At 42.6% G+C, this 22,910-nt stretch overlaps 1 protein-coding gene across 1 annotated transcript; it reads right to left on the bottom strand.

Annotated features, from left to right (window-relative positions):
* Positions 1-549: 549 nt before the first annotated feature.
* Positions 550-9,294, bottom strand: TMEM254 (transmembrane protein 254). Its single transcript, XM_015066217.3, has 4 exons — positions 9,136-9,294; positions 6,930-7,033; positions 6,681-6,740; positions 550-2,249 (listed from the first exon to the last, which is right to left on the bottom strand). The coding sequence occupies exons 1-4, from the start codon at positions 9,223-9,225 to the stop codon at positions 2,129-2,131; spliced, it is 375 nt and encodes a 124-aa protein (XP_014921703.1). The 5' UTR covers positions 9,226-9,294; the 3' UTR covers positions 550-2,128.
* Between the last annotated feature and the right edge of the window lie 13,616 nt (positions 9,295-22,910).

Genomic DNA, 22,910 nt, shown 5'->3' on the forward strand with positions numbered 1-22,910 from the left:
TGCTGCATAGACTGTATCAGATGCTGAATGAAATATAAATGAAAACAAAAGGGGAACACTCCTACAGTGAAAGGAGACACTCACGTCCACCGACGACTCTGTGTGCATGGAGGTAAACGGGCCCTGGGCAGCTCTGTAAATGTAACAAGGAGCATATGCCCTGCAACTAGGGCACTCTACGTTTTCTTTTTTTTTTAAACGTTTATTTATTTTTCAGAGACAGAGACAACATGAGCATGGGAGGGGCAGAGAGAGGGAGACAGAATCTGAAGCAGGCTCCAGGCTCTGGGCTGTCAGCACAGAGCCCAACGCCGGGCTTGAACTCGCAAACCGTGAGATCATGACCTGAGCTGAAGTCGGACGCTTAACCCACTGAGCCACCCAGGCGCCCCTCTACGTTTCTTTATCCATGGAAAAAAAGCCTCAATATCTGAACTGTACGAACAGTTCCATAATAGAGTCTACCTAGAAAAGAGTAAAATCAAATGTGCGACAATAATGAAACTGACATACAAAAAAGTATTTGAATAGAAAAGGCAATTCACAGCATTTATTCAAGTTAATGCATTTTATTCAATAATCTGCCATATCGTTGCTGTCACCATTACTGTAATATTGTCATTACTATTTCTCTTTTGACAGGGCCATGTGTTTAAAAAATCTGGGTTGGATTTCCATGATGTTTAACTCTATGATTAAAAATCTGTCTCTTCACCAAAAGGCAACCCCTTCACCACCAGAGAAACTGGAAAGACTGAGATTTAGTTGTAGAAAGTGATCACCACCAGAAACAATTCATAGTCCATCATCTCTCAGGGTTGTACTTTTACTTGGGGCCTCTTTAGGGGTGAGCGGGCTGCCTCTCATAAACGTTTGCTTAAAACAGGTAACATGCCCTGCTGCATCATAGAAGGAAAATAAGGTCTAGTACTGGGAAACAGATCTTCCTGGGAAGGAATCTGAATGGCTCCTAGGTGACTGAGCCATTCTGGCCAAGGTCAGGGGACAGAGTCAGTGACCCTTCTGACCTGACCAGTCAGTAGTAAAAAGGTCTAATCAGGTGAATGGGAGAGGTAGTCGTTAGCTTCCAGTTAGAATCTCTAGCTCAGGAACATCTGTGTTAGAGTAAGCCAGAGCAGGAGGGAGATGTTAGAGTCTGGAGAAAATGACTAAGAAAAAGATACAGGTTTCCTAATGGGGAACCCACAGAAAGGTGGCACTACCGGCCAAGGGCAGTCCTGTGCTTCTCTCTGAGAAGAGAATACACTGAGTGGGTTCTGCAGTTTTCGTAGAACAACTGGAATGACACTGAACACTTGGAAAGTTACATCGGTTTCTGTCCTTTGTTCGCAAAACGCTGGTAGGACACCTGTGTGCAAAGCAATGGGCCAGGTGCTGAAACAAAAATAAATCTGTCTGAGATGTGATCCTGCACGGAAGGAGCAATCCAGCAGTGGCCTTCAGACCCTTGCACACCACAGAGTGCTATGTCCTAGAGGCCGCGTGGAGGGAAGGACGGCTTCGGACTGGCAGGACCAGGGAAGGCGTCCCCCAATCCTCTCCTCTCGGTACTCAGTGTGTCCTCTGTGCCTCTATGTTACTGCTCAGCCTGACCCATTCCATGCACCTGCTCATCTTTCTGATCTTTTCTTGGTGGTGTGAGAAAAGGAAGTTCTAGAGGATGAGATCCTGCCTCACAGATGCCTACCGTGTGTGGAATTGAGGTGTCGTGGACATGTCACTCTGTCTTGGTTCAGAAAGGTGGAAAAAACTGGGGGAAAAGAGAGCTGAGATGGGGTTTACTCAGAAGGTGGGAGCAAAATTATACCACCAGACAATTCTGGTGCACAGCTTAAACCAGACAACAGAATGAGCACCAGCACTGCCAATGACCTCAAGAAGGTAGCTGGAAACCCTCTGCCTAATAGTCTGTCTACAGAACTGGGAAGCTTAAATCCTTTCTTGTCATCCAGTCAAGCTCAACCAGAGAATATGAAAGAATAATGAATAACTAAACGGTCTCCAACTTCTGGAAAGTAGAAAGATCAAGTCAAGTCAGCATCTTCCTTGCCCCCAAAACAGTGAAGTGGAAGGCCAAAAGTGTAGAGAAAGCATTTGAGTATGTTCCTTAAGTTTGTTTTTGGCGTTTTGGTCTGTAAGCAATTAAGATGGAGAGAGATGCCACCCCAAAGAGGAAAGTTTGTAGGAACCACAGCACTTGAGCCCGACCGTCCGTGATGCCTTTAGACCTAAAAAAAAAAAATAAAAAATAAAAAAGAGAAACTTAACCACCAGAATTTTTATGTTATGGTTTCATAAGAGTTAGTCTTCCATTTTTTATTTTTTTAATTATTTATTAAAAAATTTTTTAAGGTTTATTTATTTTTGAGAGAAAGAGATACAGAGCACAAGCAGGGGAGGGGCAGAGAGGGAGGGAGACACAGAATCCAAAGCAGGTCCAGGCTCCGAGCTGGCAGCACAGAACCCGACGTGGGGCTCGAACCCACAAACCATGAGATCATGACCTGAGTCGAAGTCGGACGCTTAATCAACTGGGCCACCCAGGCGCCCCTAGCCTTCCATTTTCTTAAAAAATGTATTCCTTCTAGGGGCGCCTGGGTGGCTCAGTCAGTTGGGTGTCCAACTCTTGATCTCGGCTCAGGTAATGAGTTCAAGCCCCACATCAGGCTTTGCGCTGACAGCATGGAGCCTGCCTGGGATTCTCTCTCCCTCTCTATCTGTTCCTCCTACTCTCTCTCTCTCAAAATAAGTAAATAAACTTTAAAAATATATATATATTCCTTCTATCTACTTTCATTAGGTTTATTTTTGCCATTTTCCTCTAGTTTCTTAACTCGCATGGTTAGTTCATTTATTTTCATTTTTCTTGTGCATTCAGGATGGTACACTCTTCCCTCAGACGCAGTCTGGCTACTGCCTAGGGCATGGAATTATGAAACTATTTCTCGGGGCACCTGGGTGGCTCAGTCGGTTAAGTGTCTGACTTCGGCTCAGGTCATGATCTTGCGGTTTGTGAGTTTGAGCCCCGTGTTGGGATCTGTGCTGACAGCTCAGAGCCTGGAACCTGCTTCGGATTCTGTGTCTCCTTCTCTCTCTGCCCCTCCCCTGTCTCTCAATAATAAATAAATGTTTAAAAACATTAAAAAAAAAAAAAAGTTTCTCCTGTGACTTCGATGAGCGGAGGGTTAAAAAGCACTGGGATGCCTTCAGAGGAAGAGTTTTGAAGGCAGACCAGATGTAAATCCTAGCTTGGCCAACTACCAGCTGTGACGGCTGGGCAAGCCACTCCTCTCTTAGACTCCGTGTCCTCCTCTGAAAAACAGAAGTATCAGTATTTATCCCAGCAAGTTTGGGGATGATTTAGGAGATAACATACACACAGTGCTTAGTCAAAAGCCTGGCTCACAGAAATAATAAACACCCGGCTGCAAACTAAATTGCTTGAAACAGAGCTCAAAAGAAAATGGCCTAATGGGAGTGAATGGCTTGCTGGTCTCATCTGTATATAAATAAGTCTTATGTGGATGACTTCTAATTTAGAATAGTATACATAGAAATGATATTGTTTTCCACACTAACAGATTAAAGGAGAAAAATCCTATGATCATCTGGATACATGCAGAAGCATCTGAGAAATGACAACATCCATTCTGAATACAAGTTCTCAGCTAACTTAGAAACAGGATAGAACTTCCTTACTCTAATAGAGGTCTACGTGACTCTAGAAAAAACGGTGCAAAATTTGAAAGCTTTCCCTTTAATCTGTAACAACACAAGGGCCAGGATATATGAGGAATTCATGTTCATGCAGTATTATTTATAATAATAAAAAACTAGAGACTTCAAAGTCCATCAGAGGGGGATTTGTGAAATACAGTGAGGCACAGCCATGTAACAGAATACTATGCACTAATAAAATGAATGAGGTAAATTTATAGGTGTAGACATGAAAAAATAGGCATATGGAAAAATAGACAATGGAAAAAGTTACAGAAGAGTTGATATCTACATTTATATATATTATGGTGGCTATGAAGTCAAACACATAGACCAATCTTTTCTCTGGTTAAAAGGGATTCACCAATTCCTTTTTATGGCTTGACAGTGTGATTTGGGAGGTTACAAAAATACATTCACTTAAATTCATTCATTCATTCATTCATTCACAATTCAAATGGAGTATTTATTCTGATGTACAGTGACTAATGATATACTGCAACATATGAGACCATAAAGAAATAACTTCAAGAACATAATAAGAGTGACCTCACCTCTCTATGCCTGCTCTTCCTCTACCCTTCAAAGACTTGGATAGCAGGATGTTAAATTTGAGTCTTTTGGTTTTCACTAGAGGCTCCAAATGCCCATAACAGAACAGGCGTCAAATACTCCAACACTGTAAATTCGAGGGGTTAGACCACACGCCTCCAAGCTAAGATTTCAATGCAAGGCTGAAGGGGCCAAGTACTGCGGCATTTCCCGTCACAAGTCAGACTCAAAGAACAGCTTCAACAGACCCACTTGGAGAGCCTGACCCGAGTCCCCTGGAATTTAGGGGAAGAGATTAATATCTGACTCTAAAGTTAAGACTCAGGTAAAGCTTGCCTGATGGGAGACCAAACACACATGACTGCAGCGGGAAGTGCATGTATCTGCAGATTATCCCACTGGGAGGACAAGGAAGCTGTTACTATGAGCCATCCAGATCTGGTGGAAGGCCACAGGCGTGGGTAGGCTGAAAAGGGACCCTGGCCCAGAGGCCCTAATTGAAGGGTAGAAGAGATCTCAGTAAAAGAAAACTTCCCCTCAACCACAGATCCTGAAGGGAAACTGCAGGTGGCAGGCTGGAGGAGGCAGCGGAAGGAACCATCAAGGGAAATGCAGAAGGGAGACTGATCCCCAGTGATGGCTGCTTTCTCAAAAACCCACTGGGCCTCCGCCAGAGAAAACGAGCCACCACCGGGCATGCAACATCCACAGCCCCCAGCTGCCTGACCACAAGGCAGACCGTGCCCTGTTTCCCCAAACTTACTCCCACCCTGGTGGGCCACAAGCAGCTGTCGCTAACAAATAGGAAAAAGAGGTGGCCCGAGAGAGAAGACACTAACTACACTCTCTTCCCCAGGGCAGCCTCCTGAGCCCCAGCTGGATGAGAACAGACACTTTTGACTTTGGTTAACAGTTTCATCGTTTTAATAAATAGCCTGGACTAGACTGGATTACATCAGAGAGTGACTGGAAAACCTATGGAACCACTTCAGATTTCATCCACGGTCCAGTGGGAGGCAGACAATAACCCATAGGGTGAGTGTAACTGGAGAGGGGTGAGAAAGAATAAAGCAGCTTTCTGCTCCTCTCCTAGAGCGCCCAGCTTGTTTCATAAATCAGAAGACAGAGTGACATAATCTATTTGAAGCACTTAGCAAGGGTCTGGCAGAGTGTGATTAATAACTTTATCAATTATTTATTAATTAATTTAATAAATTTAAAATAAAATGTAGAATTTATTTATTAATTTATAATTTTATAATTAATTTAATAAATTAATTAATTTATTAACAACTTAATAAATATTACTTTATTATTAAAAGATAGTTGTTATAAAGTATCTTAGTTCTCACCTTTAGAATACAATAGAGGTGATAGTTCATCTCGACCAGAAAAAAATTAATTGCAAAGTAAATTTGGCATGACAGTAACCATTGCTTCATGAGAGCATGCTGTCTCTACACGCTTACGTAAAGTAGTAATGGAAAGAGAATCTTTCCAAATACGCTCACATAGTATTAACTTATGCTGTCATCTGCTGAGTAGGGTCTAGTCCAGAAGCTTCTTTTTTTTTTTTAACTTGCCGAATTAACCCAGAATTATTTGTGGAGCTTGAAAACAAAGAACATATTCCCATTTCTGAAGCAAGGCCTACCAAATCAGGATCTCTGGGTCTGGAAACCAGACATGTGTATTCTGAGAAAGCTCCTCAGGTGATTCAGTCATGAAACTAGGACTGAGAATCTGAAAATCGATGGCCTATGTCCATAACTTGGCTCTTTTTCTTTTTTTATTAAAAAAAAAATTTTTTTTAGTGTTTATTTATTTTTGAGAGAGAGAGAGAAAGACAAGAGCACAAATAGGGGAAGGGGCAGAGAGAGAGGGAGACACAGAACCTATAGCAGCCTCCAGGCTCTGAGCTGTCAGCACAGAGCCCGACGCAGGGCTTGAACCCACGAACTGTGAGATCATGACCTGAGCCGAAGTCAGATGCACAACCAACTGGGCCACCCAGGCTCCCCTAACTTGGCTCTTTTTCAAACTAGAAAGCAAACTCCAAATCTTCTGTTCTAGTTGGGACTATTTAGAGAATTTTTTTTTTTTTTTTAATGAGAAAACCATCTAAATTAAGTAGCTCATTAATTGACTAGCCAACACAAATGAAATGAATCCATTTGTTAAATATTTACTGAGTACTCCCTCTGGGCTAGGCTCAGTATTAGGCATGGTGATTCAACCCTATGCTGAGAATGCTCTTGGCCTACAAAGGCATGAATTATTTAAATGTGGCTACTCTTAACTTACATTAGATAGCAAGAGAAAAATGATAAAGACCTATTAAAAACAGTTACTTGCAAAAAACAAACAAACAAAAAAACCCCAACACTTACTTGCACAAAACCATGGCATATAAGGCCTCTCCCACGTGAATCAGCCAGGCAAGCCAATACCTGAAACAAAAGTCAGCCTTGCTTAAGGTGATGGTTATCTGCTGATGAAATCTAATACAGAAACCTCAAAAAGAAAGGTGCCTTAATGTGAACCAGCAACACTCTTAGATATCTAAAGGCAAGTGCAGGCCTTCCAGGTCTTCAGTAGGGCTGGAGCTGGCCACACTCCACTTCCGGAGCTCTCCTTACCCACTGCGCAGGAGGGTGTGATGATGGTCCACCAAGTACTGAGTGAAGAGGCCCAGCGGCCCTAGGCTCTGGTAAGGAATACTCTGAGGCCAGAAGACAACCCACTGAAAGAGAATCAGAGGCACAGAATACCTGTTAGGGTGCTGAAATCAGCACAGGTTTATTTTTCAAAGAAACTATGAAATAACCCAGATTCTACAAAAACAACTAAAGACCAAAGAAACTCTGAATTAAGTCATTTGGGTTTCCATTCTCCACTTCTGTTTTCTTTCTTTCTTTTTTTTTTTTTTTTGAAGTTTTATTTATTTAAGAGAAAGAGAAGACAGTGCCAGTGGGGGAGGGGCAGAGAGTAAGGGAGAATCCCAAGCAGGCTCCACACTGTCAGCACAGAGCCCGATGTGGGGCTCGAACTCACAAAACTGTGAGATCAGGACCTGAGCCTACATCAACAGTCAGACACTTAACTGACTGAGCCACCCAGGTGCCCCTCCACTTAATATTTCCTAAAAGTTATCTGGTTGGGAGATTTATGACAAGGAAGCTGTGTGATTATCAGACTCAGTGTCCAGGCTGGATGACTTGTATTCTTAATGAATTCCACCCAAAACATTATTTTTATACAGGTTACTAATAACTGTTGAAGTTTCCACGTCCTTGGTAGCTTCTTTACGACAGAAGCTACAGCTTGAACCAAACCCCCATTTAACTTAGAATTCCTTCACTTCTTTCACTCTTCCTACCTCTAAAACTGGGAATGATCCGCCTCAGAGCTGAAAAATATGTGAGTCAAGTTTGTGAAGTGCTAACACCAACTACCTAATCACATTAGGTTTGTATAATCTGATCGACTTTCCTTTAATCTCTATGTTGTAACCTCTGCCGGATTTTTCTGAGAATAATTAAATGCCAACAGGTCCAAAACGTTATTGTCTCATTCAGATCTCATTATGTTGTAACCTCTCCCATTATGTTGTAACACATCTAAAATTTAAATAAAGCTTAAAATATCACTGCACCTTCCAAAACCAAAGGGAATGGAAGGGGCAGCACCTGCCAGCCCCATAATATCCCAATTTGAGGTCCCCAACGCTTTCCTCCATCTATTTTTCTAACTAGTCAGGAATGCAGAACCATAGAACAGAAATGCACCTTTGCAGAATTTCGGTTCAATCCCTCCATTTTACATATGAGGAAATCAGAGTCAAGGAGCTCAGATTTGACAACAAACAACACTGTGGACACGACAACACACTTCTAAGCCCCAGTGTCCAAGGATCTCCCCGTCAAGATCCAAATAGATTTCCCTCTCTTCAAAATTATACCAACCTAGTCCCCAAGCTACTTTTCCAGGCATCTTTCCTATTATCCTTTAAACGAACTGTCAGCCAGACAAAAGTCGCTTCTCTCTCAGCAGAGATCCCTTCTTCCTGATACCACATCTATGCCATAATATTTATATCCTGTCTATCCCTTCTTTAGGTTTATCCCCGTTTTCCAAACAATTCTAACTGCCTCAAACATTCTGCTTCGGAAGCCCTGTTCTGAGCCGGCAGGCCTACGGCAGCCTGTCAACGTGAATTCCTCCTCGGTGAACTCTACTCACACCCGGTTATGCCGCAGTAAGTGTGGAGGCGCGAGGACGCAAAGGAGGGACAGGTGGAGTAGAAACCGTCCCGTGAGCCCACCGACCTTCCGCTTACGACAGTAACCTAGGCAACCGCAGGACGCGCAAGCGCGAGACCTCGCTGCCTGAGCTACCCTCGCCCTACGAGGGCCTGGAGGGCCCAAATAGGTGCACCACCCCTCCCTACTCCTCACCGCGAAATAGCCCAGTCCCAGGACGGTGACCAGCGAGGGCAAACGTCTGGCTCGACGGAAGTAGCCAGAAGCAGCCCTGCCGGCCTCGGACTTCGTCACCACCATCTTGAAAGATCTACACACTGAATCGTGGGATGGGGAACCATCCCCGCCCCCGCCCCCATCCCGACAAAGCCTGGGTAGCAGGTTTCTCAGGACCGCGAGAACCCGGGAGAGGCGCGGGCACACGAGTGCGCCTGCGTCTTCTTTCCCGGGCCCGGTCCCCGCCCTCGGGGCTCCGAGCCTTATTGCGCCTGCGCGACCCCTCCGGCCCGGCTGGCCCGGGTCCTGCGCTTGGAGGAGCGCTTGCTCCGCTCTTCGGACGGCTCAGGGCGGCCGCTGCCCTTACCGTGTAATACCCAAATGAAAGGATGATGACGGTGAACCACAACAGACTGCCCCTCTGGAAGTACGCTTTACCGCCTGCCGCTGTCCCCATGGTTGCGGCACTTCAGCGAGACTGCAAGGCGGGGCGCTCCGCTGCGCACGGCGAGGCGGGGCGGGGCCTGGGCGAGCGCTCCTCCCTTCCTCCTTACTCCCGGGAGGCCGAGGCACCTGCGTGTTGGGAAACTCGGACAGCGAGGCTTGCTGGCCTCTGACCTGCTGGGCCGGTCGTTGTCTCGCAGGGAACACCCCCTCTGTGCATGGCCCTTTCCCGGACTTAAGAGGAAAGTGTTGGAATAGATGGTGCTTTCCGCCTCCAATAACCACGAGTCTGAGTGAAGGGATGCTTTTCCTCTTCATTAGTGAAGATGTATGGTATCATACTGCACAGCACTTGTGAGCAGGGGCTGTGGAATAGACGACTTGGGTTTAAGTCCTGCCTGTGCCACTCATTTGTGGCTTAAGCCTACACTAGTCATTATTAAATAACAAAAATTCAAGTGAGTAATTGATCAAATTGGCTTTACTGAAGGATTCCTGAGTGGGGCAGCGCCCATCTAGCAAATCAAAAGGAGCTCTGCTGAGCTGCAGAAAAGGCTTTGGGTTGTTTGTTTGTTTGTTTGTTTGTTTTTAAGGTAGAGAGAGGGCATAAAAGCAATTTATTACCAAGGATTGCATTGTTTTAGGCAATGCATCCCTGCCAAAGGGTAAGGGGTTGACCGAGAAATTCCAATGTGGCTGGTTGAAGTTCACATCGGGGAGTGGGATGGAGAATGCAGTTAAGTTAGGTATTAAGTCTTGACATGGGGTCTAAGTTTCTTCATCTGTAAAATGGGAATATATCTATTCCTACCTCAGGGTTTTTCGGTGGGTTAAATGAGTTAATACCTACCTATAATAACAGCACTCACAAAAGTCTCTCGCCCATAGTGCTTTATAAGTTTTGATGATAATTCCTGGGCCTTTGCATCAGGCCCTGTGCTAAGTGTAATTCTGAAAACAACTCTGCACAGATTATTGTCCCTCACATAAAAGAAGAGGAAACAGCACATAGAAATGTCCAAAGTCATGTAAGTGGGCAGAAATACTGGAAATCAAGTGGTAGCCAAGCGTTCTGGCACTCTTAAGGACCATGCTCTATGAGGTGTGGAATATTTCCATAACTTCTTTCGTTGACATGGGAACAGCCAAGGTTCTGTGTCCTCATTTTTTAACATGAGTGTATTGGACTACATTTTTTTTTTTATTTTAAAGTTTATTTGAGAGAGAGCACAAATGCACATGAGTGCATAGGGGCATAGAGGAAGGGGAGGGGCATAGAGATAGAATCCCAAGCAGGCTCTGCACTGTGAGCACAGAGCCTGACTTGAGGGCTTGAACCCACGCACGAACCGTGAAATCATAACCTGAGCTGAAATCAAGAGTCCCATGCTTAACTGACTGAGCCACCCAGGCACCCGTGGTCTGGGTTTTAAAGAATGAATTCCACAGGGCACCTGGGTGGCTCATTCAGTTGAGCGTCCGACTCTTGGTATCTGCTCAGGTCTTGATCCCAGGGTCATGGAATCAAGTCCTGCTTCGGGCCCTGTGCAGACAGCTCAGAGCCTGCTTGGAATTCTCTCTCTGGCCCCTCTCCAACTCATGCACTTGTGCTCGCTCTCGCTCTCTCTCAAAATAAATACATTTTATAAAGAATGAATTCCAGGATATGTGATGCAATCCATTTCCCAGATAAATCACAGTGCCTGTCAACATTGGAGTTACCAGTCCTAGACAGCTTTTCTTGGTACTACTTTTTTCCCATCACATCACTTTCTTGGTCCTCCTCTCTCTCTGAATACCTGTGCTTTTTCAGCTTTCTTTTTACTTCTTGTCTTCTAGACACGTTTTTCCCTTGATCTTTTCTCTATATTTATAATCATACCTTTGAGATTCAATTTTTGCCTCCATCTGGATGACTCCAGCCTTAATGTCTGCAGCCTTAGCCTCCCTCCACTTGCCTGTTGGTCACCTTTACTAGGTGTTACACCGCACTTAAAAGACATGTCCACTATTATCCACAGGGTCAGTCCCACCAAGGCTCCCCTGTTTATGTTAATAGCCACTTCCTTCTTCTGGGAATCCAGATTCCCTCCTGCCCACCTTTGGCTGCCTCATATCTAGTCAGCTGCCAAGAGTTCTGTTGATTGGGTAACATTACTTACCATCCTTCTGGATTAAACCATGGCTTAATTTCTACTGCCTCCCTCAGTCATTCTCTCCTCTGACCTTCCTACTTCTTCAACCCACATGCAATCCCTTTATCAAATCCAACCTACAGTAATCTACAAAGTACAGTCCTAACCAAACCTTTACCAAGAGTTTTCAGGAACTTCCCTAATTTTAGGCTATTGTTTTTCAGTATGCCTCTTCTGGTATTAGTCTGCAGCAAGGGAGATAATAGGAAGAATAACTCAGGATAAAAGTTGTTGAAGAGGCAAAATAGCTAGGGAAACCATATCTTCCACCATCATGCTCTGAGCCCAGCAAAATACGTAGTCCTCCGTGGCTCTCCTCCCCACACCCCTGATTATGGTGGGAAAGAGTGGTAGGGACATAACCAGGGGTCTTACCATCAGACCATTATGCACACATAAGGAATCCAGATGAAGGTACAGAAGATCTTTACTCAGATGTGAGTAGTTTTTGTCAATTCATAAAGAACACACAGGTGGGGCGCCTGGGTGGCTCAGTAGGCTGGGCATCCCACTCCGGCTCAGGTCATGACCTCACAGATTCTGAGTTTGAGCCCTGCATCGGGCTCTGTGCTGACAGCTCAGAGCCTGGAGCCTGCTTCGGATTCTGTGTCTCCTTCTCTGTCTGCTCCTCCCCAGCTCACGCTTTATCTCTGTCTATCAAAAACACAAATAAACATTTTTTTTTTTAAATCTAAAGACTTATCTCTTAAGAAAGAAACAAACAAAGAAAGAAAAAACAGTGGTTTGAACTATAGTGTCCATAGGGGTTGTAGATAAATGGGTAGATTTGAGAGATACTGGGGCGCCTGGGTGGCTCAGTCGGTTAAGCATCTGACTTCAGCTAGGGTCGTGATCTCACGGTCTGTGGGTTCAAGCCCTGCATCGGGCTCTGTGCTGACAGCTCAGAGCCTGGAGCCTGCTTCAGATTCTGTGTCTCCCTCTCTCTCTGCCCCTCCCCTGCTCATGCCCTGTCTCTCTCCATCTCTGAAAAATGAATAAACGTTAAAAAATTTTTAAAAAGATACTGAGGAAATGGAATTGTTGTAATTAGTGACTGACTGGATGTGGAGGAAAGAGGTAAAGAAAAGGGCAGTGTAAAGAATGACTCCCAAATTTCTCACTTGTGCAACTCAGATGGGAGGGTGCTATTTACTGAAGCAGAGAAGACTGGAACAAGGTTGGGGGGAGAAAAGAATAAAATCAATTTCAGACATGTTGAGCTAGGAGAGACTTCTGAGTGTAATTATCAAACAGACAGTCTTAGAGAAAAACACGGCACGAGGGAGACAGTTACTGGCCTGCTGACAATAATTTAAGTCATGGAAATGAATGAGGTCACCTAGGGAAGATGTGTAAAATGGGAAAGAATGAGACTCAAAAACAGAGCCTTAAGGAATAAAATATTTAAGGTATGGATGGAGACAGGAATTAATTGCTAAAGAAATTTGTGGAAAACTAAAAATTATGATGTTGTAGAAACCGTCCAACAACTTTTTGAATATTTCCAAGAAGTTAAACACAAAGAGTCCACATGTGGGTGTATAAGGTTCCTTGCAGTATAGACTCGAGTCCAAAAGTAGGAGGAGGGGGCTAGGTCAAGAGCTGAAGGCAGGCTTTGCTCATACCATCACATTCTGGTGTGGTGATATTGTCAAGGTGTGAGTGTGGAATACATTTCCTTTACCACCTTGTTATCTTGAGTTACAACTTCTAAATGTTAAGACGTGGTATGTGAGCATTCATGTATATTGTTGCCCTGGACCCTGCGAATGTTAGAAGAAGGTCTGTTTTTCATGTGTTAGATTTTTTTTTTTATGTTTATTTATTTTTGAGAGAGAGAGAGAGAGAGAGAGAGAGAGCACATGAGCAGGGGAGGGGCAGAGCGAGAGGGGGCAGAGGATGCAAAGCACAGAACCCAACACGGGGCTCGAAACCACCGACCATGAGATCACGACCTGAGCTGAAGTCGGGCGTTCAACCAACTGAGCTACAGAGGCGCCCCACATGTGTTAGATTTTTATTCCTATGTACTAGTGGTCTACAGGTAGGTTTACCTGTAATTTCCTTGGATTTGTACTTACCTTGGACTTGTAATTTCCCGCAGATGTCTCAACTCAGTTCCCATCCCAGAGACAGTGATGTTAGTTTCCCTTCAGCAATTTACCCCCCTCCACTTTCTATCCATTACTCAGTTTCATTTTGTTTCTAGCCCATTACCTATCTGACATTATTGAATTATTTGCTGCCTTGTTTATTTTCTGTCCTCCCACCCCTCCCAGCTCCCACCCATTGGATGGATGTTAGTTCCACTGGAACAGGGATTATAAGCATTGTGCTCGCTGATGTCTCAGGATTTAGAACAGCACCTGAAATGTGGTAGACACCTAGTAATTTTCTAAAATGTAAATGAGTACTTTTATTTCTAAGTGGATACTGTGATTTATTTAAGGTATAAAAAATGGGTTAACCAAATATTTTCTGTAATATCACTGAGCGAAGATTTAATAAACAGCTATATTGATATGCAAGTAGCATATCAGTGATTTATCATGGAGATTTCTTAAGCAGTTGAGAGTTTTGAAAATGCTTTGTTCTCCTGGCCAATTTAAATCCTTTTCTAATCTTAAAATTACTACTTTTTAAATGTTTATTTATTTATTTTGAGAGAGAGATAGAGTGAGCAGGGGAGGGGCAGAGAGAGAGAGAGAGAGAGAGAGGCAGAGAATCTAACTCATGAACCATGAGATCATGACCTGAGCCAAACCCAAGAGTCGGACACTTAACCAACTGAGCCCTCCAGGCACCCTGTTAAAATTACTAATTTTTAAGATATTTCTCTTTCTAAATTTTGTAAGCATAAATTTAAGTTCCTCTTCTTTCCAATCATTACTATTTAATGCATTTACATTGCTTATTGAAATTTATTAATAAGTTGTTATTGTGACACTAATGATTGCTTTCAGACATAACCGATATTAAAAAAAAAGAAATTAACTGATATTTTAACTAAAATAGATGTAGAATCAAGGGTGCCTGGCTGGCTCAGTTGCTAGAGCATGTGACTCTTAATCTCAGGGTTGTGAGTTCAAGCCCTACACTGGGCATAAAGCTTACTTAAAAAAAAATTAATAAATAAGTTAGATGTGAAATCAGATAGAATAGGCAGATTGTTATTTTCTGAGCTTCTGAGGCAAGCTTAAACATCATGATATACTTCAGCATCGGTTTTTAAAAGCAAAAACTTAATCGGTTAAGAACATACTTCAGAAATAAAAATAACCGTCATAGAAACAGTGCTTTTCCCTATGAAAGTGCATTCATTAAATGTTTTATTTCACAGTCTGGCTGGCTCAGTCCAACTTCGGTTCAGGTCATTATCTCACGGTTCGGATCATGAGTTTAAGCCCTGCATTGGGCTTTCTGCTGTCAGCACAGAGCTCACCTTGGATCCTCTGTCTCTTTCTCTCTCTGTCCGTCCCCTGCTCACTCTCTCTGTCAAAAATAAAAAATAAACATTTAAAAAAAGGTTTTATTTCACAGACTAGTATGTCAAATCAGTCAGTGTTCTTAGATGGTCTTTCTCAGAAGAAATTCCAGAAGCAATTTGCCTTCAATTACGGGAATAAATAAGGGTGTTTTATTTTGCACAGCCCCTGGAATCACAAATGAAAATTTACTACTAAAATTGTAGTCATCTACTATTTGTTGTTTCACAAACAAATCATTCCACTTGGCTGCAGTTACAGTCAGGGTAAGGGATATATAGTGCTTGAAGCCTGCAAGGCTTGAGGGGGACTTTGCATTCTTGTTTCTAAGCAGCCCATTTCAAGGCTTCCTCTGGTTTCCCCAGCACCCCCAAAGCTACTCTCAGTGGTGCAAAGCTCCTTTAAGTACACAGAGGCTCCATATTTAGAAGCCATCTCTGGGAATTCAGAGTGTTCTGAGAGGAAAATTGGACTGTCAAGATTAAGGTGTATTCGTGAAAAGTTCTGTTAAATTTCTGTTGGGATGCTAGTCAGTCTCCTGAAAATTGTTAATCAGTTCAATTATGTAACACACTTCAACTTCAACACATGGTACAGGAAAAGAAAATGCCCTGGGGCATTCAGGAAGTCAGGGGAAATAGTCTAAATGAAAATCGTTCCCAAATAGTCTTTTAGCTTGATCTTCAATATTCACTTGTTCTATCACGTTTGATAAGTTTGGGAAATCAATATTTAAAGCTCGGATAGCTGAAGAAGTATTAGAAGAATTCAGGAAATAGAACAATTATTCTTTAAATGGAAACCCCTACTTGTAGTGCAGAAGACAATTTTAGCATGGATTATTAACCTCATGCTGGTAGCTTTAGCTCGAATTATTAAATAAAGAAATAATCCAGGGGCACCTGGGTGACTCAGTCAGTTAAGCATCCGATCAGGTCATGATCTCACAATTCATGAGTCTGAGCCCCACATCAGGCTCTGTGCTGACAGCGTGGAGCCTAGAGCCTGCTTCTGATTCTGTGTCCCTTTCTCTCTCTGCTCCTCCCCAGCTCGCGCTCTGTCTCTTTCTCAAACATAAATAAACATTAAAAAAAGTAAAAGCAAAAAGAAATAATCCAATACTTTTTTAATGTTTGAAGCCTGACTAACCACACTGTCAGCATTGAGCTAAATGAGTTACACTGTAAGTTATGCTCTATTCCTATTTATATTAAAATATTTTGTCTGCGTTCTTAAGAATATGGATCATATCAGAGTTGTCAAATATTAAAATGTCAATCCATCTCTAAATATTAGTGTACATGAAACGGTATGGGAAAGTATGTAGTACAGTGCCTAGAAAATACGTGGTGGTCAGAAATGTTAACATGAATGAAATACTAGACAGAGGAACAGAAACAGATGATGTGATGTGACGACAAAAGTTAACCATAGCCTACAGATCTGCCCGTGAGTATTAGTCCTGGAGAATCGGATCAGGTAGGTCTAAAATGTGACTGAGGCAGCCTTAGTTTCTAGTTCACAGCCTGGTCAGAGTTGAGAGTTGTGAAGGTCACATATAAGTAGCAGCACGTATTTTAACAAATAATTTTAATAAGTCATTTTGAGGAACTAAAAATTATAACATTTTAATCTTGGACCTATTTTTCTGTTGTTTTAAAAGAAGAAAGTTGATGTTAGTGATTCTGTTCTGGTTTAGAATACATTTCTCCTGGCCACAGCTGAAGACTGTTTCCAGTAGGGTCGATGGAACAATTCACCAAGCTCACCTTGGCGAGGACGCGTTGATCTTGGCTGTAATCTTGGGGTTTACATATTCAGCAACTCAATTTTATTGGTTCACTTAATGGATGATTAGACTTTAGATTCCTGCTTGTCAAAACCACTAATGACAATATGAACTACAAAGATGATACCATATCCTAGTGCTTCTGAGGGGCTGGAGAAAAGGAGCCTAGTTAAAGCAGCGGACTATTATAATAGAGTATGCTAGCAAAAGGAGGCTTGAAAGGGGTGCCATATTTAAAGATATTGGTGCAGTTGTGATGAACTCACTAGGATCCTATAAAATCATTTTCTCAACATTCTCTGAACACTTTTGAGAAGACAATTAACTAGCTTTGTAACCATAGGAAGACATCTCATTTTTATGGACCCTTGAGGTTCTTTGTAAAATCACCAAAACCTATTTATCTGAGCGTTTGGGGCCAGATTATTAGTCCTAGCTTCTACTGAGCTATTGAATTAGATTCTTCTACTAGTTCTAGCCGCTAAACAATCCGCTTGTAGGCTTTTGCATACAGCTATCAGATGATCAAATTGTTCTTGAGTATATTGGGGTCCCTTTAGAAAAATGATTAATTATAACCTTATTTGTTTGCAGGATGTTTTTTAACTATGGGCTTTCCCTGGGAAAATATGGAGGCTTTTCTATTTATTTATTCAATGAGATAATTATATTTTAGGATTGCATCACTATGATTTCCCTAATAATATTGCCTTTCTTTTCTTACCTGATCATTTACTATGGATTTAAGGCCAATTATGCTTAAAACTTGGGGATGGTATGGTAAGATTCTTTGGTTTCAGGGAGAAGAAAGTAAAGTTGAAATTTGAGCAGAGTAAAACATTAAAAAAATTTTTTTTAACGTTTTTATTTATTTTTGAGACAGAGAGAGACAGAGCATGAGCAGAGGAGGGGCAGAGAGAGAGGGAGACACAGAATCCAAAGCAAAGCTTCAGGCTCTGAGCTGTCAGCACAGAGCCCGATGTGGGGCTTGAGCTCACGGACTATGAGATCATGACTATGAGATCATGACCTGAGCTGAAGTCGGACGCTCAACCAAACGAGCCACCCAGGCACCCCTAGCAGAGTAAAACCTTTTAAAGAGAGCAAGCAAGTTCAATTCATCATTAGGAATGAATCTTCAGGGGGGCACCAGGGGGGCTCAGTCAGTTAAGTTTCCGAATTCAGCTCAGGTCATGATCTCACAGTTTGTGGATTCTAGCCCCAAGTCAGGTTCCTGCTGTCAGCTCAGAGCCTGCTTCGGATCCTGTCCTCCTCTCTCTCTGCCCCTCCCTTGCTCCTGCGCTCGCTCTCTCTCTCTCTCTCATAATAAATAAATAACTTAAAAAAAAAAAAGTTTAAAACTTTTCTAGTAAACCCTTGTGGTTTCTTTGATAAATGGCAATTGCTTAAGGTGAGTGTATCATCCTGACCCAAACTGGATTCACAGCCTAAAGCGAAATTTCGTTGAGATCAAATAACGCAATTCTTTTTTTTTTTTTTTAACGTTTATTTATTTTTGAGACAGAGAGAGACAGAGCATGAATGGGGGAGGGACAGAGAGAGAGGGAGACACAGAATCCGAAACAGGCTCCAGGCTCTGAACTGTCAGCCCAGAGCTCGACGCGGGGCTCAAACTCACGGACCGCGAGATCGTGACCTGGCTGAAGTCGGACGCCCAACCGACTGAGCCACCCAGGCGCCTCAAATAAAGCAATTCTTGATCAGTCTAAATGAGAATAAGTTTTATATCTCCTCGTACATCCAGACAACTCAAAAGTTTATTGATCAATACAAGCTATCTTCATTAAAAGAAAAACAATAGCACATTTGAATTCGACATACAGTGTTTATTAAGCTAACAAAAATGGATTCGTGTTCGGTTTCACTTTCATATAATATTGCTTACCTTAAACTTTCTTGCTCAGAATTGATTTCTGCTTTTTCTAAAGGACTCGTCACCAACTTTAGGAAACCTCAGATTGATCTCTTTTGGAAAACAAAGAACACGTTATTTCCAGTGTCTCTAGCTTAATTTCCAACAAAACAAAAAAACAAACATATCCTCAAGATTGGTACTTCACCTCCAGTTGAAGCACATGGAACTGACATACAAAAGATTTCTGAAAGCAGCAAAATTTAGCTGTAGGACGGCAATAAGGTGTGAAATCTGCGTTAAAATTTTAGTCTTGAAATGCCATAGATTTTGAGAAAGAATGTGGGAGGTTTAGGATATGCAGAGAATAAGAAGTTCAATGGCTGCACTTTTTTCAAGATGCTTTTTTTACTTTAGAGTTTTAATTGACTATACAATTGTCTTTATGTTAGGAGAAATTGTTAGGGTTTAACATATTATTTTTATTTTTGATATTTTATGGCTAAAACGGAGTTAATAATTGTCTCTTAGAAGAAAAAGTCCTCAGGGTGCCTGGGTGGCTCAGTTGGTTAAGTGTCTGACTTTGGCTCAGGTCATGATCTTGCAGTTTGGTTTGTGAGTTCCAGCCGGGCCCTCGGGCTCTGTGCTGACAGCTCAGAGCCTGGAGGCAGCTTCAGATTCTGTGACTCCCTCTCTCTCTGCCCCTCCCCTGCTCATGCTTTGTCTCTGTCACAAAAATAAATAAAACATTAAAAAAATTTAAAAAAAAAGAAGAGGAAAAAGTCCTACATCAGAGCCATCCCCTCATAGCTAGGTTGTCAAAAGTGAACTTTAAAAACTAAAATTCTCAGGGCCTGGGTGGCTCAGTCGGTTAAGCGTCCAACTTCAGCTCAGGTCACGATCTCCCGGCTCGGGAGTTCAATCCCTGCATTGGGCTCTATGCTGATAGCTTAGAACCTGGAGCCTGCTTCAGATTCTGTGTCTCCCTCTCTCTCTGCCCCTCCCATGCTCACGCTCTGTCTCTTTTTATAAATAAAATAAAAAATTAAATTAGACAAACAAAAAATAAGATAAAAAATAAAATAAAAAATAAAAAATAAATAAATAAATAAAATTGAGGGCACATGGGTGGCTAGGTCGTTAAGCATCTGACTTCAGCTCAGGTCAAGATCTCAGGGTTCTCGTGCTTTCTGTCTCAAAATAAATTAAAAAACTTAAATAAAATAAAATAAAATTCAGAGCTCAATGCAAAAAGTAAAACAAAAAAATCCAGAAAGGTTTCCTCTCTTCTAACTCACCCTCTTCATGCGTAACAAGGGTAGCTCAAGTCCTTATGTCCTATGTCCTCTTGTCCTATGTTGCCACCTATGTTGTCGTACGTTGCCACCCCTCTGGGTTGGCAAAAAAGTCTCTCACCCTTTACACTTTCTGTCTCTTTTTTGGGTGGATTAGTACCTACACATTGGAGACAATGAAGAAAATATAGGGAAAGAGTTTTACAACCTTTGAGAGGGGGAAAGAAACTTCTTAGCAAGATATTAAAATTAAAAGCCATAGAAGGAGGGGTGCCTGGGTGGCTCAGTCGGTTAAGCACCAGACTTCAGCTCAGGTCATGAACTTACAGTCCATAGGTCATGAACTTACAGTCCTGCATCGGGCTCTGTGCTGACAGCTTGGAGCCTATAGCCTGCTTTGGATTCCGTGTCTCCCTTTCTCACTCTCTGCCCCTCCCCTGCTTGTGTGTGCTCTCTGCCTCTGTCTTTCTCTCAAAAATAAAAAACAAACATTAAATAAATAAATAAATAAATAAATAAATAAATAAAAGCCATAGAAGGAAAGCTAGAAATTGTAGCTGCATCTAAACTGAAAACTTATGCTTTAAAAAAAAAAAAAAAAGTTTATTTATTTATTTTGAGAGAGAGAAAGAAAGCGAGTGGGGGAGGGACAGAGAGAGAGGAGAGAGAATCCCAAGCAGTCCCAGAGCTGTTAGCGCACAGCCCCACCCAGATCTCGATCTCATGAACCGTTGAGGTCATGACCTGAGCCAAAATCAAGAGTCAGACGCTTAACCACCTGAGCCACCCAGGTGCCCTGAAAGCTTCATTCTTATGAAGGGCACCATAAAGTTGAAGGACTTGGGAGGGTAGAGGCTGCTTTGAGGCAAAGAGACTTGAGTAACGGAATGTAGAAAGGGGCCCACAGCAACCCCCTGGCTGAACACTGACAGGCCCCTCAGGAGACCCACCTCAAAATGTCCACAGGCCCTAACTGACCAATCAATGGGCTACTTACAACCAGGCACAGTTACCAAAAAAGAGAAGATTCCATAAATCCCCATACCTCCTCACCTTCTGCCTTTAAGTACAACCCCGCCCACTGCCTCTGTGCCCACAGCCTCTCCTCTGCTGTCCTGCTCACTGCTCCCTTGCAGTGTATTCAATAAATGTCTATCTCCTTTGTTCTGCTTCAGGTGAATTTGGGGGTTCTTATCTGATCGGGAGAGACACCCCATCTAGACACTACAAGAAGGAATTCTTCGATGTATACGTTATTGACAAATTAGTAAAGGGTATAAATCAGACATCCTTAAAAAAGAAAACTTGAATGGCCAAGAAATATGAAAAGATGTTCAACCTTCATGGCAATTTGGGATGTGCAAAACAAAGCCCAAATAAGATACTGTTGTGGTTTTTTTGTTTGTTTTTTCCCATAAAACTGTTCTACCAGGTATTAAGACACACTATAGGATCACCTGGCTGACTCAATCTGTAGAGCATGTGACTCTTGATTTCAGGGTCATGTATTCAAGCTCCACATTCGCTGTGGAAACTACTTAAAAAAAAAAAAGAAAGACACACTATAAAGAACTGTAATAATTTAAAACATTTGGTATTTGAAACCCAAATCACATACATCAATGGCAAATGATACTCAAGAGACACATCTGATAAATACCCAACCACTTATTTTATGATAAAGGTAACATTTCAAAATATGGAGAAAAAAGTGAAGTATGCATTGACTTAGGATGACTGGTTATCTATTTGGGGGGAAATTATTTTTTTTTAATTTTTTTTTAACGTTTATTTATTTTCGAGACAGAGAGAGACAAAGCATGAACAGGGGAGGGTCAGGGAGAGGGAGACACAGAATCTGAAACAGGCTCCAGGCTCTGAGCTGTCAGCACACAGCCCAACGCAGGGCTCGAACTCACGGACCGCGAGATCATGACTTGAGCCGAAGTCGGCCGCTTAACCGGCTGAGCCACGCAGGCGCCCCCGGGGGTGGAGGCGGGGGGGATATTTTAAACTCTATTCTCTTCCTTACACAAGTTCCTGGTGAGATGGGTGGGCATGAACTGATGAAGAAAAATCCCCCATACTGTCCTAGGATCATGAGGGGGAGGGGACTCTAAACAAACCTATGGGAAAATGGATAGAGCACTGTGTGCCCTGAGAATTAGAAGCCATTTGTTGTTGCAAAAGGGAACAATGTGACACTGAGTGAAAGAAGGTGAGGCTGGAAAGACAGGTAGGGTCCTGATCCTTAATGGCATTAGGTGCCAAACTGAGGAGTTTCAATCCCTTAGCCAACGTGAGTCAGTGAAGATTTTTTTTTTAATCGGCAGGGTGAAAATGGTGTACATTGGATGGAGGTGAAACTAGAAGCAGGGAAAGCAGGGCAGTTGAAACATAGATGGAGGAGTAAAATGGGGTTGCAGAAAAGGTTACATCATTCATTCAAAAAGTCAGTAAACATTTGGTGTCAGGCACAGTGCGAGGTCCTGGATACAACTGTGGTGAACAAGACAAACAAGGTCCAGACAGGGAGAGAGGGTTCTCTGAGGACGCGCCAATCAATAAGGATTTACTGGAGGCAGCATAACTTAATCTTTTAATACAACAGAGCCATTTTGACCTTAAAATTTGATACCCTGCACTCCAGGGGGGCAGGGGGAGGGGATTGCAAACAGAGGTGTCCTTAGGGCATTAAATTAACAAATGAATGAAGGGGGCGGAGATAATGAGTAGGGGGGTGGTGAAGCTCTGGGGGGAAGGAGAGTGTGTTTGTCCTGCCTAAGAACCTTCAAATGACGGGTGATGACTGATGATGATTAGATTTTGTTCTGGATCTTGGCCAATGGGACTCTGATTTTTTTTTTATATGAGCTTGGCAGTGGTTGGTTAAGAGGTGGCATAAAGTAAAAAGTCAGTGAATGCTTTCTGTTGTTCTTCCTACTGGTGTTGATTTCAGTGACCTAAGGGCTGTGATATGGGAGCAAGAGGTGAGCAAACGGCTAAAATTCAGTTTGAGAAAATGCAATTCACTGAATGGGCAAATTTACATACAATCAAC

Source organism: Acinonyx jubatus, chromosome D2 (assembly GCF_027475565.1).
Source record: "Acinonyx jubatus isolate Ajub_Pintada_27869175 chromosome D2, VMU_Ajub_asm_v1.0, whole genome shotgun sequence".
Lineage (NCBI taxonomy): Eukaryota > Metazoa > Chordata > Mammalia > Carnivora > Felidae > Acinonyx > Acinonyx jubatus.

Coding starts and splice junctions, on each gene's coding strand:
- TMEM254 (XM_015066217.3), bottom strand. CDS start 9,225: ATGGGGACAGCGGCAGGCGGTAAAGCGTACTTCCAGAGGGGCAGTCTG. Junction 6,741..6,929: donor CACACCCTCCTGCGCAGTGG/GTAAGGAGAGCT, acceptor CTTTTGTTTCAG/GTATTGGCTTGCCTGGCTGA. Junction 2,250..6,680: donor TATGCCATGGTTTTGTGCAA/GTAAGTGTTGGG, acceptor TTTTTTTTTTAG/GTCTAAAGGCATCACGGACG.